The sequence below is a fragment of the Spodoptera frugiperda genome, chromosome 22, assembly GCF_023101765.2.
Source record: "Spodoptera frugiperda isolate SF20-4 chromosome 22, AGI-APGP_CSIRO_Sfru_2.0, whole genome shotgun sequence".
Classification (NCBI taxonomy): domain Eukaryota; kingdom Metazoa; phylum Arthropoda; class Insecta; order Lepidoptera; family Noctuidae; genus Spodoptera; species Spodoptera frugiperda.
Window position 1 is genome coordinate 3032943 of NC_064233.1, and position 16756 is coordinate 3049698.

At 39.1% G+C, this 16756-nt stretch overlaps 1 protein-coding gene across 2 annotated transcripts in view; it reads right to left on the reverse strand.

Moving 5' to 3' along the window:
* Nucleotides 1-403: 403 nt before the first annotated feature.
* The window catches only part of LOC118280000 (uncharacterized), a 61058-nt gene continuing 44705 nt past the window's right edge, over nt 404-16756 (reverse strand). The window contains exons 3-11 of one of the 2 annotated variants that reach the window (XM_050702532.1): nt 14423-14518; nt 9791-9897; nt 8945-9082; nt 8465-8475; nt 8069-8149; nt 7281-7430; nt 6094-6241; nt 5146-5287; nt 404-4069 (exon numbers count right to left, since the gene is read on the reverse strand). In XM_050702532.1, coding sequence (XP_050558489.1) covers nt 3870-4069; nt 5146-5287; nt 6094-6241; nt 7281-7430; nt 8069-8149; nt 8465-8475; nt 8945-9082; nt 9791-9897; nt 14423-14518 — 1073 coding nt within the window. In that variant the 3' untranslated portion in view covers nt 404-3869. Of the gene's footprint in view, nt 4070-5145; nt 5288-6093; nt 6242-7280; nt 7431-8068; nt 8150-8464; nt 8611-8944; nt 9083-9790; nt 9898-14422; nt 14519-16756 lie in introns of both variants that reach the window. The other variant, XM_050702533.1, reaches the window with a different exon arrangement.

Below are 16756 nucleotides of genomic sequence, written 5' to 3' on the forward strand. Positions count from 1 at the left end.
GGATGTTTTATTTTTTATTTCCCTACTACACACACCCACACGTAATTTCACACATCTCATATAGATATATTCCATGTCACTGGTCTCGGGTTCGATTCCCGGGTCGGGCAAAGTACTGCTGGGCATTTTTCGGTTTTTCAAAAAAAATCTCAATAGTAGCACGGAGCCTGGAATTGTGCTCAGTATATGGCAATAGTCTCACCCCTATTACATGGGACTTATAACACAAATGGTGAAAAAACATTATATAGCGGCATTACGTGCTGTAATGTGCACCTCTGCCTACTCCTTCGAGGATAAAAGGCGTGACGTTGCATGTTGTTTAGTCTGCTCTTACGATACCCGCGTGAAAAATAGGGGTGTACAAATGTATTTGACTCTGACGTAAAATAAAACGCATAAACAATTTTGATATTTTCTTTTTATTGTTTAATTCTTAGTCGAATTCCTAAACTTATAGTTAGGCGTAGGACCCTCTTTGCAAATAAATTAATACATAATATAATATTCTTAACTACCTACTAAAGGGTGTACCAAAAAATTGTGGATATTTTTAACAAAATGGTTGAATTTACTCGTTTTACTGGTAAAAGTGTGGGGGAAAATCATCTAATGATTTCTTCTGCCCTAGGCGAGGCGCCAGGGAGTGTCTCTTACTGACTAAAAACCACCCCGTTCCTACTACTGCTTTTCGAGCCGGAGCCCCGGTAAAACCGCTAGGTAGTCCGCAGCTCCGCATTAGGCAGTGGTGGCTTTTTAAGCACGCACGGGTATATTAGTGATGCAGATTTTCAAATACATTATATGTGCTAAGTTTGTTTTATAAACCTACAGACTTGCTATTTGAAGTATTTTGGATTAAAATGGTCAATGAAGTATTATTATTTTCATTTTGAACTAAAATACTAAATCTTAAAATTAAAATATTCGTAAAAAGGGTCCTAGGAAAGCTAAATCAAAATTATAATCACAAAACGTGGAAGTAAGTGTAGCAAGCACCAAAAAGTAAACAAAAATAAAAATAAAATCTATTTTGTTACAAAGTAAAAAACAGAAATATGGCCGATGACATTAATATATTTTCTTTTTTGTAAAATTAAATACTCAGATTGAGCAAATGTATAAAAATATATACCGCATGGGGAAACCTCTTATGACTTAATTTAAACCACATATTTGTTATCATCTTTGCTTCAACGAAAAATGAGCGAAGTAGGCCTACAAAAATGCATTATTCCCTTTGAGCTAATTTGAACACTCTTTACAAATACGGCATTGTAACAGCCGCGTCGCGTGTCCGTAACATTCCTAGACAATCTACAACATTACAGCTCTTCTGTGGTCAAGGTATATAGAGCTGCTCACATAGAATTTAATTTGTTTGAAAATTTCATTTTTTAATTTTCAGTTTTCATTGAAATATTTAGTTGTATTATGCTTCTGTGGACGAGTACTACTTCTAGTTTCATTTAAGTCATATGAGTGATCTCCATACTGTATATTTCTTACAGAATGAACTAAAAACATAGAAATTAATAGATAGTTTGAGAACATGTTGTATTTGGGAGTTAATCTCCCCAAAAATTCTTATTGGTATGGTAAAAGCAAAAGAGACAATATTTTTTACACATAAATGTAAAGTTTACTAAAGTATTAATATTCACAATATTTGATTGGTCCGAAACTATCTATGGAACAGTTATTTTTAAGACTAGTGGACTTAATGCATTGCATTATCATGAGATGAGACGCACATTAAATATAATTATATTTCTCAAAAATAGAGTTTCAAAGTCAAGATTATTCATTTCAAATAGACCGAGAAGGCAGTTTTGAACGTCAAAGCAAATATTACAATACCTATAATGAAAACAAAATGTCTGTCTGTCGGTCAGTCCTCTAGTGAGGCTATTTGCTCGTTCCAAAGTGTACGTATGTAGATTCCTATATGGAGTTAGAAAACCTATATGGAGTTTCTTGCTCGTTCTTCTTCATACGAATCTAGATTTAGGAACGAAGCAGTAACGCTAGGTAGGCACTGACAGAATTTTTTTTACCGTACCAAAAGGGCCTTTAAGTGTTTTATTTGAAATAAATGCTTTGATTTTCACATTATAGAAAATATAGCGTTAAAACTATACTTCCTCATTTTTTCTTCTTGTAAAAAAATCTCGAAAACGAGCCGAAAATACATCTCTATTTTGCATTTAATTGCATACCAATTCTTGGCTATCTAGTTTAGCCATATATATTAATTCTGATGAAGATAAATATTGATTCAGTACCGAGACAGTAACCTTTGGTTGTCTACTGAGTCCACGAATAGTTACAAAAGATATGACTTCGTTACAAAGCGTACAATTTAGTGTAACAATAGCTACTGTCTCTTTTTTATGGTATAAGCCGGTAAACGAGCAGACGAATCACCTGATGGTAAGCAATCGCCGCCGTCCATGGACACCCGAAACACCAGAGGCGTTACAAGTGCGTGGCCTTTTGGGGATTAGGAATTTAAAAATGTTGGGGAATCGGGGATTGGGAAGAGTGGGAAGGGGGGTAATTGGGTCTCTGTACTGAATCAATCTTTATCTTCATATACAGTGAAACTTGGTTAAGTGGGACCTGGATAAGTGAGAAACCTCCACAAATGGAACTCATACTGAGGTCCCTACCCATTGGCACTGAATTACCTCTTTTAGTGGGACAAACAACCCTCTATATCTGGGATTCGTTCTTTCGATTTATCATCTTAGTTACCTTTATAACTGAGACAGCAAGTAAATTTTAATGTATAAACCTCAGTAACTGAGACAACATCGTTTTGTTTGTTGATTTACTTATTCTTATTCATTTATAATGTGCAGATAACACATTGTTTTATTTAAGAATCACACCTCTTTATGTGAAATAACCCGTATGTTCACCTCTATTAATGGAACCCTCTGTAAATGAGACAAATGTTTATTTATACCTCGTTATCTGAGACACTGGGTTAGTGGAATACCTCTATAAGTGATACCAATTTGAAGGTCCCTTGAAGTCTCACTTAACGAGGTTTCACTGTACTAAATTATTTTGCTTTTTTATTAAATAATGTGCGTCCATTTGACACTGGTAGTAAATCATTAAAAACTAAACTAAATTAATTACGTCTTATACTTACGTTATTTTAATTAAAATCACTTTACTTTAGTTCTATCTTCGATATAGTATCTACGGAATGGTTTAGAGCAGTTATTGATAAAAAAAAAAAAAAGAAATGTTAATTATTATGTTCTCGACTTACGCTCGAATACTGAAATGCTACTCAATTTTAAGTTGTACTTAAATATCGTGCTATCTCTGTCATTTTACAAAGAATTGATAGTGACAGAACTAGTTTTGAGAGCGTCTTAAAATTGAGTAGCGTTTGAGTATTTGGACATTACTCACGTAACTGTTTGACGAGGAACTCGACTAGTTTCAAGCCATGCTAGAGACGCAAACGCCGCGTCGTGTGTCGCGGAATGCTGCTCATGAATATGAGCCTCTAGCATGGCTTGAAACTAGTCGAGTTCCTCATCAAACAGTTACGTGAGTAAGCCAATAACATAATAATTAATTTTAGTATGTCTCACGACAGTTATTACAAAATTAAAATGAAAATGTACTTCTTTTTATTATTGTTATTTGGCAAAAAAGTATGTTTATTTATACGAAAATGTCTACAAAAATCGAAAAAGAGTCTTTAAATTCGGACGGATTCGTTAAAAAGTTTGTTCAAAATGTCACATTTAACAAAGGTTAAAATTTCAATCACTAAACTGACGTTTTTAGTCTTTTTAGATATTTTAGTCAAGAATTTCTTTTTAATTTTAATATTGCCATTTCTATTTGAATAGAAGTAGAAGACTTATGAAGAGTATTAAGCTACTGGTTATAGTGCTAGCTTTGTTAAGAACTACTGTTTCTTTTTCGTAAACTAGTACATTCTTGGCTGTGTGCTCCGCCACTGTAGCTGGTGTCCCATCCATGTCTCCTAGACGTTGGTTTGCTACCTTCAAGTTCTTCAGAAGGGCTAATACGTCTTCTGTGAAAAGAAGAAAAGATAAAGGTTAGTTTGAAAGGTCTAATCACGCTACTATTATAAATGTGAAAGTTTATTTGTTTGGATGTTTGTCCGTCAATCATGCTGAAATTACTGAACGGATTTTGATGAAATTTTGGTATACAGATAGTACAGGGGCCTTAGTCTGCTATTACAATTGTGTCAGAATGGTCGATCACTGAGCAGTGCAAGAGGGACGGAGCTATGTAGGTTGTATAGCTCCATACACAATGCTGTGATAGTTTCACTTTTTTAATACAATGCTTTTTTAAATTAATACAATGGGTGCGTTTACATACACATCACATCCAGACCCGAAACAACAATTTATGGATCACACAAAGAGTTGCTACGTGCGGGAATCGAATCCGCTACACGTTGCGTGGCAGCCGGTTGCCCAGCCACCGCACCAACCGTGCAGTCAATTCATTAATGTATGGCAATAAAATCTTACTATTTACCGAAAGCTTATATATAATTAATCAATGTTTTTAACACAATACTTCTCCTTTTTTGAAGTCGGTTAACAAGCTCAAGTCAGTAAATTAAAAATTCGTATCTATACTATTAATATTATAAAGCTGAAGAGTTTGTTTGTTTGTTTGTTTGAACGCGCTAATCTCCAGAACTACTGGTCCGATTTGAATAATTCTTTGTGTGTTGAATAGTGTATTTATCGAGGAAGGCTATAGGCTATAAAACATCACGCTATGACCAATAGGAGCCAAGCAGAGCGGGTGAAACCGCGCGGAAGTAGCTAGTTACTTATATTTTTTACTAGCTACTTCCGCGCGGTTATTGGTTCGCGCGGTTATTATATTGGTCATAGCGTGATGTTTTATAGCGTATAACCTTCCTCGATTCCGATTCTAATCGGACCAGGAGTTCCGGAGATTAGCGCGTTCAAACAAACAAACAAACTCTTCAGCTTTATAATATTATAGTATAGATTATTGTTTTAACACAAATCTTCTCCTTTTTTGAAGTCGGTTATCAAGCAAGCTCAAGTCAGTAAATTAAAAATTAGTAACAAAATTTAAGTAATGTATTCTTCTAACCTGCAGTGGCAGTCTCCCCCTCTTCATATCCGACCTTGATGAACGTGGTCAGTGAGACTTCATACACCTTGTTGGCGTCGTTTCCAGAGCTGATGGAACGACGCTTCCTGCCGTATGCTATCTGACCGTTGCTGCATTGCACCTGCAAATATATATTTTTTTTTAAAAAAAATATGTATTAGTATATAATTCAATTGTATGTAATATCTATGTATAGTATTTTTCTATGGGCCTTAGATGCCTGAAGTAAATAAATAAATAAATAAAAAAAAAATTGTAAGATAAAATTAGTTTCTGACTGACTAGTTGAGTGGTCGCAAGTGCGACTACTGGGCAAGGGGTTCAAGGTATTACTGGGCTTTTTTCATTAGTGGCACGAGTCTGGAAATGTGATCAGTACCTATATGGCAATCGGCTTACCCTCTGCCTCTATTACACAGAGCTTATAACATAAATGGTCAATGGTCTTTTTTCAGCAAATCCAGAGGAGTCATAGATGCCATGCCGGCTTAAAAAGGAATACTCTGTTTTCTTGAAGGTTTGAAGATCGTATCGGTTCGGAAATACCGCCGACGACAGCTCATTCCACAGTTTTGCTGTGCGAGAGAAGCGCACAGTTGTGGCCTGCCAACCATCTATATGATGGGGATGGAAATGCTGTCGTGTAGGTCGATGGCGAAAAGACGCGGCAGGTATTAGACACAATTCCTCAAAGCACTCCCATAAATGCACTCATAAGTGTTACTTAAGTGTTATCTTAAAATTTAAGAGAAGTTTTACTGCTGTACTCAAAGACATTGAATGATTACTTAAACTATTCCTTAGTAACGATTTTGTTCCGAAATCAATTGCCAAAACTGGCTTAAGTAACCATTAAATGACTTTGAGTATGGCAGTTAATCTTATAAGGCCACCCATCAATTTCCAAGCCTCAGCTCCAACACTCACCCCCTGGCATTTGTCGAGGCACACGGTGACTGTTCCCTTGAACTGAACGTACGAAGTGTCAGGGAACTTGAACGCCTTGAACTTGGCCGTCAGGGTGTCTCCATCGGACGTCACGAAGTTATCAAACAGGTAGGTGTCTACTGCGCATCTGGAATTGGAAATACGTAGAAAGTCAAAGTCAAATTTATTTATTTCAATTAGACCAGGAAGGCACTTTTGAACGTCAAAGCAAATATAATAATATTAATAACGTCAGTCTGTCGGTCAGTCCTCTAGTGAAGCTATTTGCTCGTTCCAAAGTGTAGATTCCTATGGAGTAGAACGAGCAAGAAACTCCATAGGTTAAGTACTCTTTTCCAATCAGATTCACAATACAATTCATGGTTACTTTACACACAAGATGGAAAATATTACATCTTATGTGTAAAGAAGAATCGCGGTGTCCTGAGGGTTAAAGCTCCCTGAGTAAGAGCCTGGCAAGTACCAATGTGACTTTCCGGAGCAGGTCTACTAAGAGGTCTTGGTGCTCCTTATAGGTACTGAGGATGTCCACCGGGGAGGTTTTAGTGAGGTAAAAATCCCACACTCCCTCACAGGTGCGTTGCCGTCCTTTTAAAAAGGAGTACGCTCTTTTCTTGAAGGTTTATTATTTATTACATACTTATAGGATTGAAATGTGAATATTTGAAATCGTAGAAGTAACAAATACGACGATCTCCAGCCACCGTAAGTGCGGGTTTGCGTACGGCGCGTAATGGTGACTTGCAAACCCGTGAATGCGGCGCGTCGCGTTCCGCGCACGCCTCAAAGAGCCACCAGACCACCACAGATGGGGTAGTAGGTAGGATGTAGGTGTAGGATCAAGCATCAGTAGGTCTGATGCTTGATCCAGAGCTGCGTACTACCTAGCGGGTTTACCGGGGCTCCAGCTCGAAAAGCAGGAGTAGGAACGGGGTGGTTTTTAGTCAGTAAGAGTCTGACACTCCCTCTCGCCTCGTCTAAAGCGAGAGAAGTCATTAGATGATTTTCCCACCTTTAAAAAATCACTCTTATCTACCAGTAAGACGAGTAAATTCAACCATTTACGTAAAAAATCCACCATTTTTTGATACTATAAACATCTAATGACTTGCCTCGCTAAAGGCGAGAGAATTACCCCCCTTAAAAAAAAGAAAAAGCGTACTTACCCATTCAATATGATAGTTTCCTGCTGTTTCCCCGTGTCGGTGACATGCATGTAATTGACCAGTAGGCCGTAGATGGGAGCCGACTTCTCATTCAGGAAGATCTCCATCGTCAAAGGAGTGCCGGGCTTCACTGATATTTCGCCGGAGACCCTGGAAATTTTAACAATGACTTAACTAAAAATCACGGTTTTGTAGTAATCGGTTGTTTTATTCGTGCCGGTTAATCAGAGTGCCAAATGCGCTCTTGTTTCGTTTAACTTCAAGCTAACTCGTACTAAGGGTACAGATGTTTTGAAGGAATATCAATGCGTCAAAAGAATGAGAGGAACTGGGAACCTGGATTCTTAATTACCCTTAGTACTAGTTTGTTTTACGTTTAAAGTAATCGAAACGAGAGCGCGTTCGGCGCTCTGATTGGTTGGTTTATTTGGTGTTAGTAAATACTTATTTAATCTTGTCGAGTCGGGTAAAAAGGGCTGTTGCCCAAAATCGATCATCTCTTAACTGACAAGTAAAGATTGAGGATAATCTAGCTTGTTATTTAAAAATAACGGTTTATTCACGTAAATATCTGGGAAAATTAAGAAGAACATTCATGAGCACAATGCGCGGACCAAGAAGTAAGAGTCCTACTGTGACTTGAAACTAATAGAGCTTTTCTCAATATTCACGTGAGTAAATCGGTATTGTTTAATTAATTTAGTATGTTTCACGTTTGGTAATATACTAATCGACCTTATTTTGCAAGCTAATATAAGAATATTTAATGAAAATGTCACATTACTTACTGTTGTCCATTCTGCTTGACAATAGCACCTAGGACAGGTTCGGGAGCCTTGCCTTCTTCGTACCTGGTGATGTTCAGGACGCTGGAACAAGCAATATTAGTCCATTAAGTAAACCATTCACGGACGGACCTGAAAATGTAGCGTGGGTAGCAACTACTCGGGTTCGATTCCCGGGTCGGGCGAAGTTATGCCGCGGGTCTTTTTTCGATTTTTCGAAAAATTCTCAGCAGAACAGAATCTGGAAATGAGCCCGGTATATCGCAATAGGCTTACTTCATATTACATGGGACTTACATAAATTGTGAAAAGTCTACTTCTGCCTACCCCTTTGGGTATCAAAAGGCGTGATTGACATTGATATAATAAACTGCGTATAAAAGACTAGTGTATACTTACTCAGGCTCATGGAAGTCCCCCTGAAGAGGGACGTCCCTCTTAGAGATGTAGCGCAGTTTGCCGGCGACGGAGCAGCGAGCCGTCAGCATCTCAATGTTACCGGCAGCGTCCTCTATCACTATGTTGCGGTAGAAGGATCGGTTACCCTGCAACAGTTCGTAAAAGGTATCATTGTTTAGAAGGTAGGTATGATGCGGACGGCGAGCAAGGGTAGCTTCATCGCCCGAACAGAACCAGACCCGATTGCGTGCGGCGCACGTTCCGCGCGCGCCTCAAAGAGCCATCAGACCACCACGTGGGGCCCATAGGGCTGATGAAAACACTTCATCCGGAGCTGCGGACTACCTAGCGGAAATACCGGGGCTCCGACTCGAAAAGCAGGAGAAGAAACGGGGTGGTTTTTAGTCAGTAAGAGTCTGACACTCCCTCTCGTCGCCCAAGGCGGGAGAAGTCATTGGAGTGTATACCTACTCAGGCTATGAAGTCCAGAGGGAAGGGAGGGACGTCCCTCTTGGAGATGTAGCGCAGTTTGCCGGCGACGGAGCAGCGAGCCGTCAGCATCTCAATGTTGCCTGCAGCGTCCTCTATCACTATGTTGCGGTAGAAGGAGCGGTTACCCTGGAACAGTTCCGCCCGTCAAAAAATAGGTATCATTGTTGAAAAAGATAAACATTGTGGGGAAACCAGAGGCGGATGTATCCAACTTTTTTAAGGAGGCAAATCATCCAATCACTTCTCTCGCCTTGGATGAGGAGAGTGGTCTCACTTACTACTGACTGAGAACAACCCTACTCCTGCTTCTCGAACCAGAGCCCCGGTAAACCCTCTAGGTAATCGCAGCTCCGGATCAGGCATCAGCCCTACTGGGCCCCATCTGAGGTAGTGTGATGGCTAGGCGCATTAAACCTAGAGAGGGTTCTAGGCAAGCACCTCATAAGCAACTCTTGTATGTGATCAACAAATAGTTGTTTCGGGTCTGGGTGTCATGTGTACCTATGTGAAATTGTATGTTTGTAAACGCACCCGCGACACAGGAGAAAGTCCTAGACCTAGACTTTAGGATATTACACCACAACATCTTTATATATATAATTCTTCTGTAAGTGTGTATGTCACTGAACTTCTCTTAAACGACTGGACCGATTTTGATAAAATTTTTTGTGTGTGTTCAAGGGGATCTGAGAATGGTTTAGATTCACCATTTTGTCCGCTGGACACTGTTTTTTTTTAATTAAAATTTTTTTAATTTATTAGTAGTTGTTGATTTTGGAATGTTTTACATTGGATCCGACAATAGTTTTATATAAACAATTTATCAGAACTCACCGTGCCAGTCTGCAGGATCCTGGTGACTCCACACTTGTGATGGTCCTGCAGGTCCAGCACGAACATGGCGGTGTTGCCGTCCATCTCCGGGAGACAGGGTTTGTACTCTGTAAGTTAAATAAATGAAAATTAACAAATTCTGTTTTTTTTTTTTTCGAAAAGACATTGGGTTCTTTTTAGACTTAGGGCAGTAAATGACTGGACGGATCGCCTGATTCTGATGGTAAGCGATTGGCGCCGTCCAGAAATAACACAAGAGACATAATAATAATACACACGAGACAAGTAACTTGTCTTGGATTTGAAGAGTGAATAGGCTCTTAAGAAACTAGTGCGCCTCACCATCAACGATTACATCACTACTTACCATCAGGTGGGATTGTAGTCAAGCATTAGTTTTTATCGAAAAAAAAAAAAAAAAGATTGGAAAATTCGGGATTGAGGAGATCGGAGAAGAGGTGAATTGGGCGTCTAGTATCTTCACTCATATGATGAAACCCGACGCAAGCGTTGTTTTTCTGTGAAGGCGTGGTGCTGATCGCTTACCACCTGTTGTTCATCTGTTCGTTAATGTTTCAAGTGACATCCAGACCCGGAACAACAGCCGGAGATGTTTATTAGTGTGTGTAGATGTTTAGTTGGGTACGGATAGAGGTCGATTTTTGATTACATATACATATAACAACACTAGAGAAATGACAGCGTTATTAGCCTGTTGGGGATGAAACGAAGAACTGGGCCTCCGGTAACCTCAGTTACAAGGTGAAACATAATGCAAGCGTTGTTTCACGTCGGTTTTCTGTGAGGCCCGGTTCTTTCGTGCCGAAGCATGACTTTCAACAATTCCTAGCAATTACTTGAATACCAATAAAATTTGCTCTTTTTGATCGTAGCGCCATGATTTTATAGCCTACATCGATATTAATTGACTACCTAATGAAAATAATAATGATTAAACAGCAATCATTGTGCCGATAGTCGTATCTGCCAATCGGCTCATAGCCAAAAGCCTCGACCAACACCTCAGTAGGCTAACGTTAGACGGTTGGATCAAGAGCAGGATGCAGAAGGCAGTACTTCTGGACACGGCGTGTCGCATTGTCCGGAAATTCCTCTCTCTTGAGCCCTGACCATCGGTAGCTTGGATTTACCCTTTACTGGTGGGCTACTGCTTCATTTTTAATGCTTTTTTTATTTTCTAATTAAATATTTAAAAATGTAATCAACAAGTAAGGTAAATAAATAAATGAAATTCAATTTGAACTAATATTCCGGATTTCCAAAGAATAGTGTGTTCAAACACACAACTCTTCAGCTTTAGGTATACATATATTAGTATCTTAGTAATTATAGATTAGACATGGTTCCTAACTTTTTATTCTCAACAGTCCCTACCAACAGCTAAACTATAAGATAATAATTATAATTTTCTCTTAATCAATAATACATATACCGTAGCAGTCGTGATGTCAGGAGACTCTACTAATTAATACAATCGCTCGCCTCGGAACACTGCATTACAATATCATATTATTATAATGATGTGACAGTCCACTGGGACGATCTTAATGAATAATTTATATTCATTATTAATTATTAATATTGATGTTAATAGGAAAGTCAGGTTGCTTGTTGTTTGTTTGTAAATCTTTATATTAATATTTAATATAACATGGCGTCTTCATGTCGGCGAAGTAGAATATATTTTATCGTTTTTTTAAGGGGTGAAAATCATCAAATTACTTCTCTCGCCTTGGACGAGGCGAGAGGGAGTGTCAGACTCTGACTGACTAAAAACCAACCCGTTCCTTCTCCTGCTTTGAGCCGGAGCCCCGGTAACCTTTTACGTTGTCCACAGCTCCGGATCTGGCATCAGCCCTACTGGGCCCTATCTGTGCTACTACCTACCTACGTTTGCAATTCCCGCGGGAGTCATAAGGCCCGACTAAGAATGTTTTTCCACCAGAGATGTGCTATGCTACGTTGCTGTGGATGTGTTTAGCTTCCACCAATCATATTCATTGGTACACTGGTGGAAACGGCATCAGATAAGCTATAATTTTTAAATGGAAAGATGCGTGCTATGGATGTTTTCCCTACTATCAATACATCGGATACTTGAGCTGCGCATCTTCCCCGCACAGTTACATAGCTTAGTATTAGTGGAAACGGTCACATAGTTTCACAGCTTAGCTATTACATCTTCGTAGCATAGCTACATAGCATCTCTGGTAGAAAAACACCCTAACACCAACACCTACACATTTGACAGAGACCGGGCAGCAGCGCTTTCTGTACCTAACTTACATTTACTCTTCCCATATGGGAACCTGAACATTTTACACTGCAAGAGAGCTAGAGGGGGCCGTAGACGGACATATAGAGAGCAGATTGGTGATATATTAAAGAAGGGCCAAATTAAAAGTATTCTTAACCGACGAGTATGCATGAAAAGACTGATGACTGTTGATGAAGCGAAATAAGTGTGTAAGATTCGCTGCAATGGGGGTTCCAGAGACTCTGCCTATCCCTATGTGAGACAAGCGTGAGGCTAATCTATACTAATATTATAAAGCTAAAGAGTTTGTTTGTTTGTTTGAACGCGCTAATCTCCGGAACTACTGGTCCGATTTGAATAATTCTTTTTGTGTTGAATAGTACATTTATCGATAAGAGCCAAGTAGAGCGGGTGAAACCGCGCGGAAGTAGCTAGTTTCAGATATAAGTTACAATTACATAAATCTAAAAGTAATTAGTGATAATTTTAATAATCGAATACCGTCAAAAATATTTTGTTACACCCGGGAATCGGACCCTAGATACCTTGCTCTAGCACTTTCGATGAGACCAACGAGGCAGTCAGTTTATTCAGCCTATTTTATGTTGAAATATCACCTGTCTCTACTTCTCTATTGAATTGTCAATATTTTCTTACGCCTAAGCCTTTACTTTTAGTACTAAACACGAGCTATGGATTCGCTCCAATACTCTTTCGTATCCGCTCATTATAAATGGTGAAAACGTAGGCAGTCTATTTAAATTATAACTTTAATAAGTGCTTTTATCTTTGAAGAATGAAAGAAATTATCGACAGTCCATGACAGTCCAGTGCTGTGTTATGAAGACTGCCGTAATAACCACTCTTGAAGGTAGGGTTTTTTATTGAGAGGGGAAAATCATCCAATGACTTCTCCCGCCTTGGGCGAGGCGAGAGAGATGTATAGGAGTCATGTGTATGTAATGTTATATGTTTGTAAATGCAACCATGATACAGGAGAAAATCCTAGTTTTTTTTTTAAGTTAGGAATATCATCCAATGACTTCTCCCGCTTTGGGCGAGCCGAGAGGGAATGTCAGGCTCTTAGGTAACGTTTATTAAAAAGAAAAAGAAAGGTAAAAAAAAATATAAAGGCTGTTTACTAATTTCGTTCGTTACGTTTACTAAAGTTTGTGTGTATGTTTGTTACTCAATCACGTCAAAATAGCTTAGGGCAATATCGGCAAAACAGCTAATTAAAGGGCACGGGATGAAATTAGGAACAGGGGTAGATTATAGTCTTTTTTTTTTGAGGGGGGAAAATCTTCCAATGACTTCTCCCGCCTTGGGCGAGGCGAGAGGGAGTGTCAGACTCTTACTGACTAAAAAACACCCCGTTCCTACTCCTGCTTTTCGAACCGCTAGGTAGTCCGCAGCTCCGGATCAGGGTAGATTACAGTCTTGAATGACACATAGGCTATTTTTTATACTACAGAAACGCGGGTAAAGCCACTGGGCGAAGCTAGCATTTGTTTAAAAACCATAGTTTTCACAAAATTCTTGTGTTTGCCAAGTAACAATGGCAATAGCTGTCTTTTGTTTAATGTTAATTATTATGCGAATGAGTTGGAAACTTTCGCCGCGGCGCCGGTATACTTTACTTTAATACTATACTGTGGGAAATTATGAGAAAAGGGGACGGCAGAGACACAGGTCGTTTGGAACTTTCGTACACATTTTTTTATGGGTGAAATTGTTTTTTATTTTTTATGGTATAAGCCGGTAAACGAGTAGACGGATCACCTGATGGTTAGCAATTGCTACTGTCGATGGACACTTGAAACAACAGTCTTTTGTGGGTTAGAAATTTAAGGGTTGAGGAGTAAAAGTGAAAGCATTTATCATATATTAGGCACTTTTGAAAGGTCAAATTGAGTTGTCCGTCTGACTGTCAGTAAAGCTAGATGCGGTGGTAGGAATCGGGTATTACAATAGAGAGAGACTTATAAAATAGGTTGGTGCAAAGCCAATAATTGTTATTAACCATCGCCTATCTTAACTTAGGGGTTCCTTAAAATTTAGGAGAGGATAATGAAATCGGACATAAGAATGTTCCCTTTTATCTTGCCTCTGGTGTTTCGGGTGTCCATGGGCGGCGGCGATTGCTTACCATCAGGTGATCCGTCTGCTCGTTTACCGACTTATACCATAAAACAGTCATATGAAATGGGGTACAAGTAAAGGGGAGCTTTAGGTGTTCATGTAAAGTCCATCTTACTTAAGAGATGGTTTACGGGATCGGTGAAAATGGCAATAAATTTCTGGACTAAAATTCCAGAAATTCCAACCTCATGATGAGAGGAACCAAGTCTTACCTTTAAGTTGTTCCAAGTACGTGACCTTCCTGTCTCCGTCGATGGGTACCGTCACCTTCATCACCTCTGGAGAACATTCCACCTTGGGTTCGGATCCTGGAACAAGAAGAGAAATAAGTTATAATGTTATCACATCATAGATGAACACAAGCTTGTAAATGCGAAAGTTTGTACCTATGTATGTTTGTTACTCAATCACGTCAAAACGGCTGTAGGGATCGGAATTAAATCTTTGAACAGCGGCAGATTTTGATCTGGAATAACACATAGGATACCTTTCATCTCACGAGAAAGCGGGCGAAGCCACTGGAATAAGCTAGTCTTTAACTAGGGGCTGCTCATTAATCACGCGAGGATTTTTAGCCTATTTTGACATCAGCCCCCAAGTATCTGATGAGGTTTTAAATTAACCCCTCTCCATATCGCCGAGATGCGATTTCTAACCTACGTGTCAAGCGTGAACATAATGAAGTAGTTTTATTGTAACTTTCGTGAGACATACTAAATTAATTAACTTATTATAGGATACTAGCGGACCCGACACACGTTCGTCCTGTCTACACGTTTAATGCTGAAAATTTTAATCTTTTTTTTAATAAGCCTAAAACATTCTGGACCTTTTTGGTGAAAATTATTATTCAAATGTTATGACAATATCTAACGTCATTAACAGTTGACACTGCGATGGTAGCGCCGTCTGATCGGATCCAATGTAATACATTCCAAAATCAACAACTGACTAATAAGTGTAAACATTTATTAAAAGAAACCTTGTCCAGCGGACAAAATTATGAATCTAAACCATTCTACAGATCCCCTTGTAGACACACAAAAAATTTAATCGAAATCGGTCCAGCTGATGCAGGTTCACATAGTAAATGATGACTGCACGGATGACGTGAAGGGCAAGGCCTCTCCTCAGTCAAGTAGTGGACTGTCCCGAGCTGATGCATAGTAAATTATGACTGCGCGGTTGATACAGAGGCAACTGGCTGTCGTGTAACGGGTAGCGGGATTGAACTCTTTGGTGTGATCCACAAATTGTTGTATGTGAACTTGTATGTTTGTTAACGCACCCACGACACAGGAGAAAATAATAATGTACAGCAGAGGCATAATTTTTTCTTACAAAAGACATAATTTAGTAAGTCAATGCTAAAATTATCATTCTACCTAGAATTTGACCTTTTCTCAATACGTTTTAACATTTTAAATAAACACCACTTCACCTCGGTGCATATTATGTGCATGACATAACTCCATGCCGGTCACAAGACAGGTCAGACGACATTATAATATATACCGGTTTCTGAATGTATTTTCGGGTTACCGAAATGTATCAGGTTTTTGGTATCGATGCAGTGACGTAAGTTGAATTCAATGCTGCTATTTTGTATTTTAAAGATTTTTTTATAACGTCACGCCTTTGATCCCCGAAGGGGTAGGCAGAGGTGCACATTATGGCACATAATGCCAATGTACAATCACATTTCACAATTTATGTTGTAAGGCCCATTTAATAGGGGGTGAAGCTATTGCCATATCTCGGGCACATTTCCAGATTCTGTGCTACCAATCAGAAATTTCGAAAAACCGAAAAAAGCCCAGTAATATTTTGCGCGACCGGGGAATCGAACCCGAGACCTTTTGTCCGGCAGCACCACTTGCGACCATTCGAACAACGAGGCAGTCAGCAGTAGCAGAGCAGTATTTTAAAGATCTATTATTTATTTAATTCAAAAGTTACAACGGTAGACAACCAATTAAAGTAACTTACATACATAACTAAAACATAATTAAACAGGAATTAACAGCATTCATAAGTTCGCCTCGCAGTACTTCAGGCATTCCGACAAAATCTCCTTCCATCCATCCACGAACAGATAGATTCAATGTTTTTATATGGGACTTTTATTATTGGTGAAAAGCCAACAGCCTATAAGTGGCCACTGCTGACCAAAGGCCTATTCTCACACAGAATAGGTTTGAACATTAATCACTACGCTTGCTCAATGCGTGTTGGCGATTTCAAACTTATAATTAGAAATGGCGAAGGAAAATATCGTGAGGAAACCTGCGCTTATAATTTTTGATTTTAAGTTTGAAATTTCCTGTGTTCCGGAGAGGGGTCTCTGGCTGCACTGAAAAATACAACCACGGTCTTTTCAAGGTTAGGGTGAATAGGTACTTGCTAAGTATGTGTACTCCATCTTCGCTTCGCCGTCCTGGCAATAAGCGGGTTGGTGGCCAAACGCAGACTTATCAACGTTAAAAAAACTTAACTAACTTCTAAACTAAATCACTAAGACCTCTGCTTACCCACAAACCGTGAAG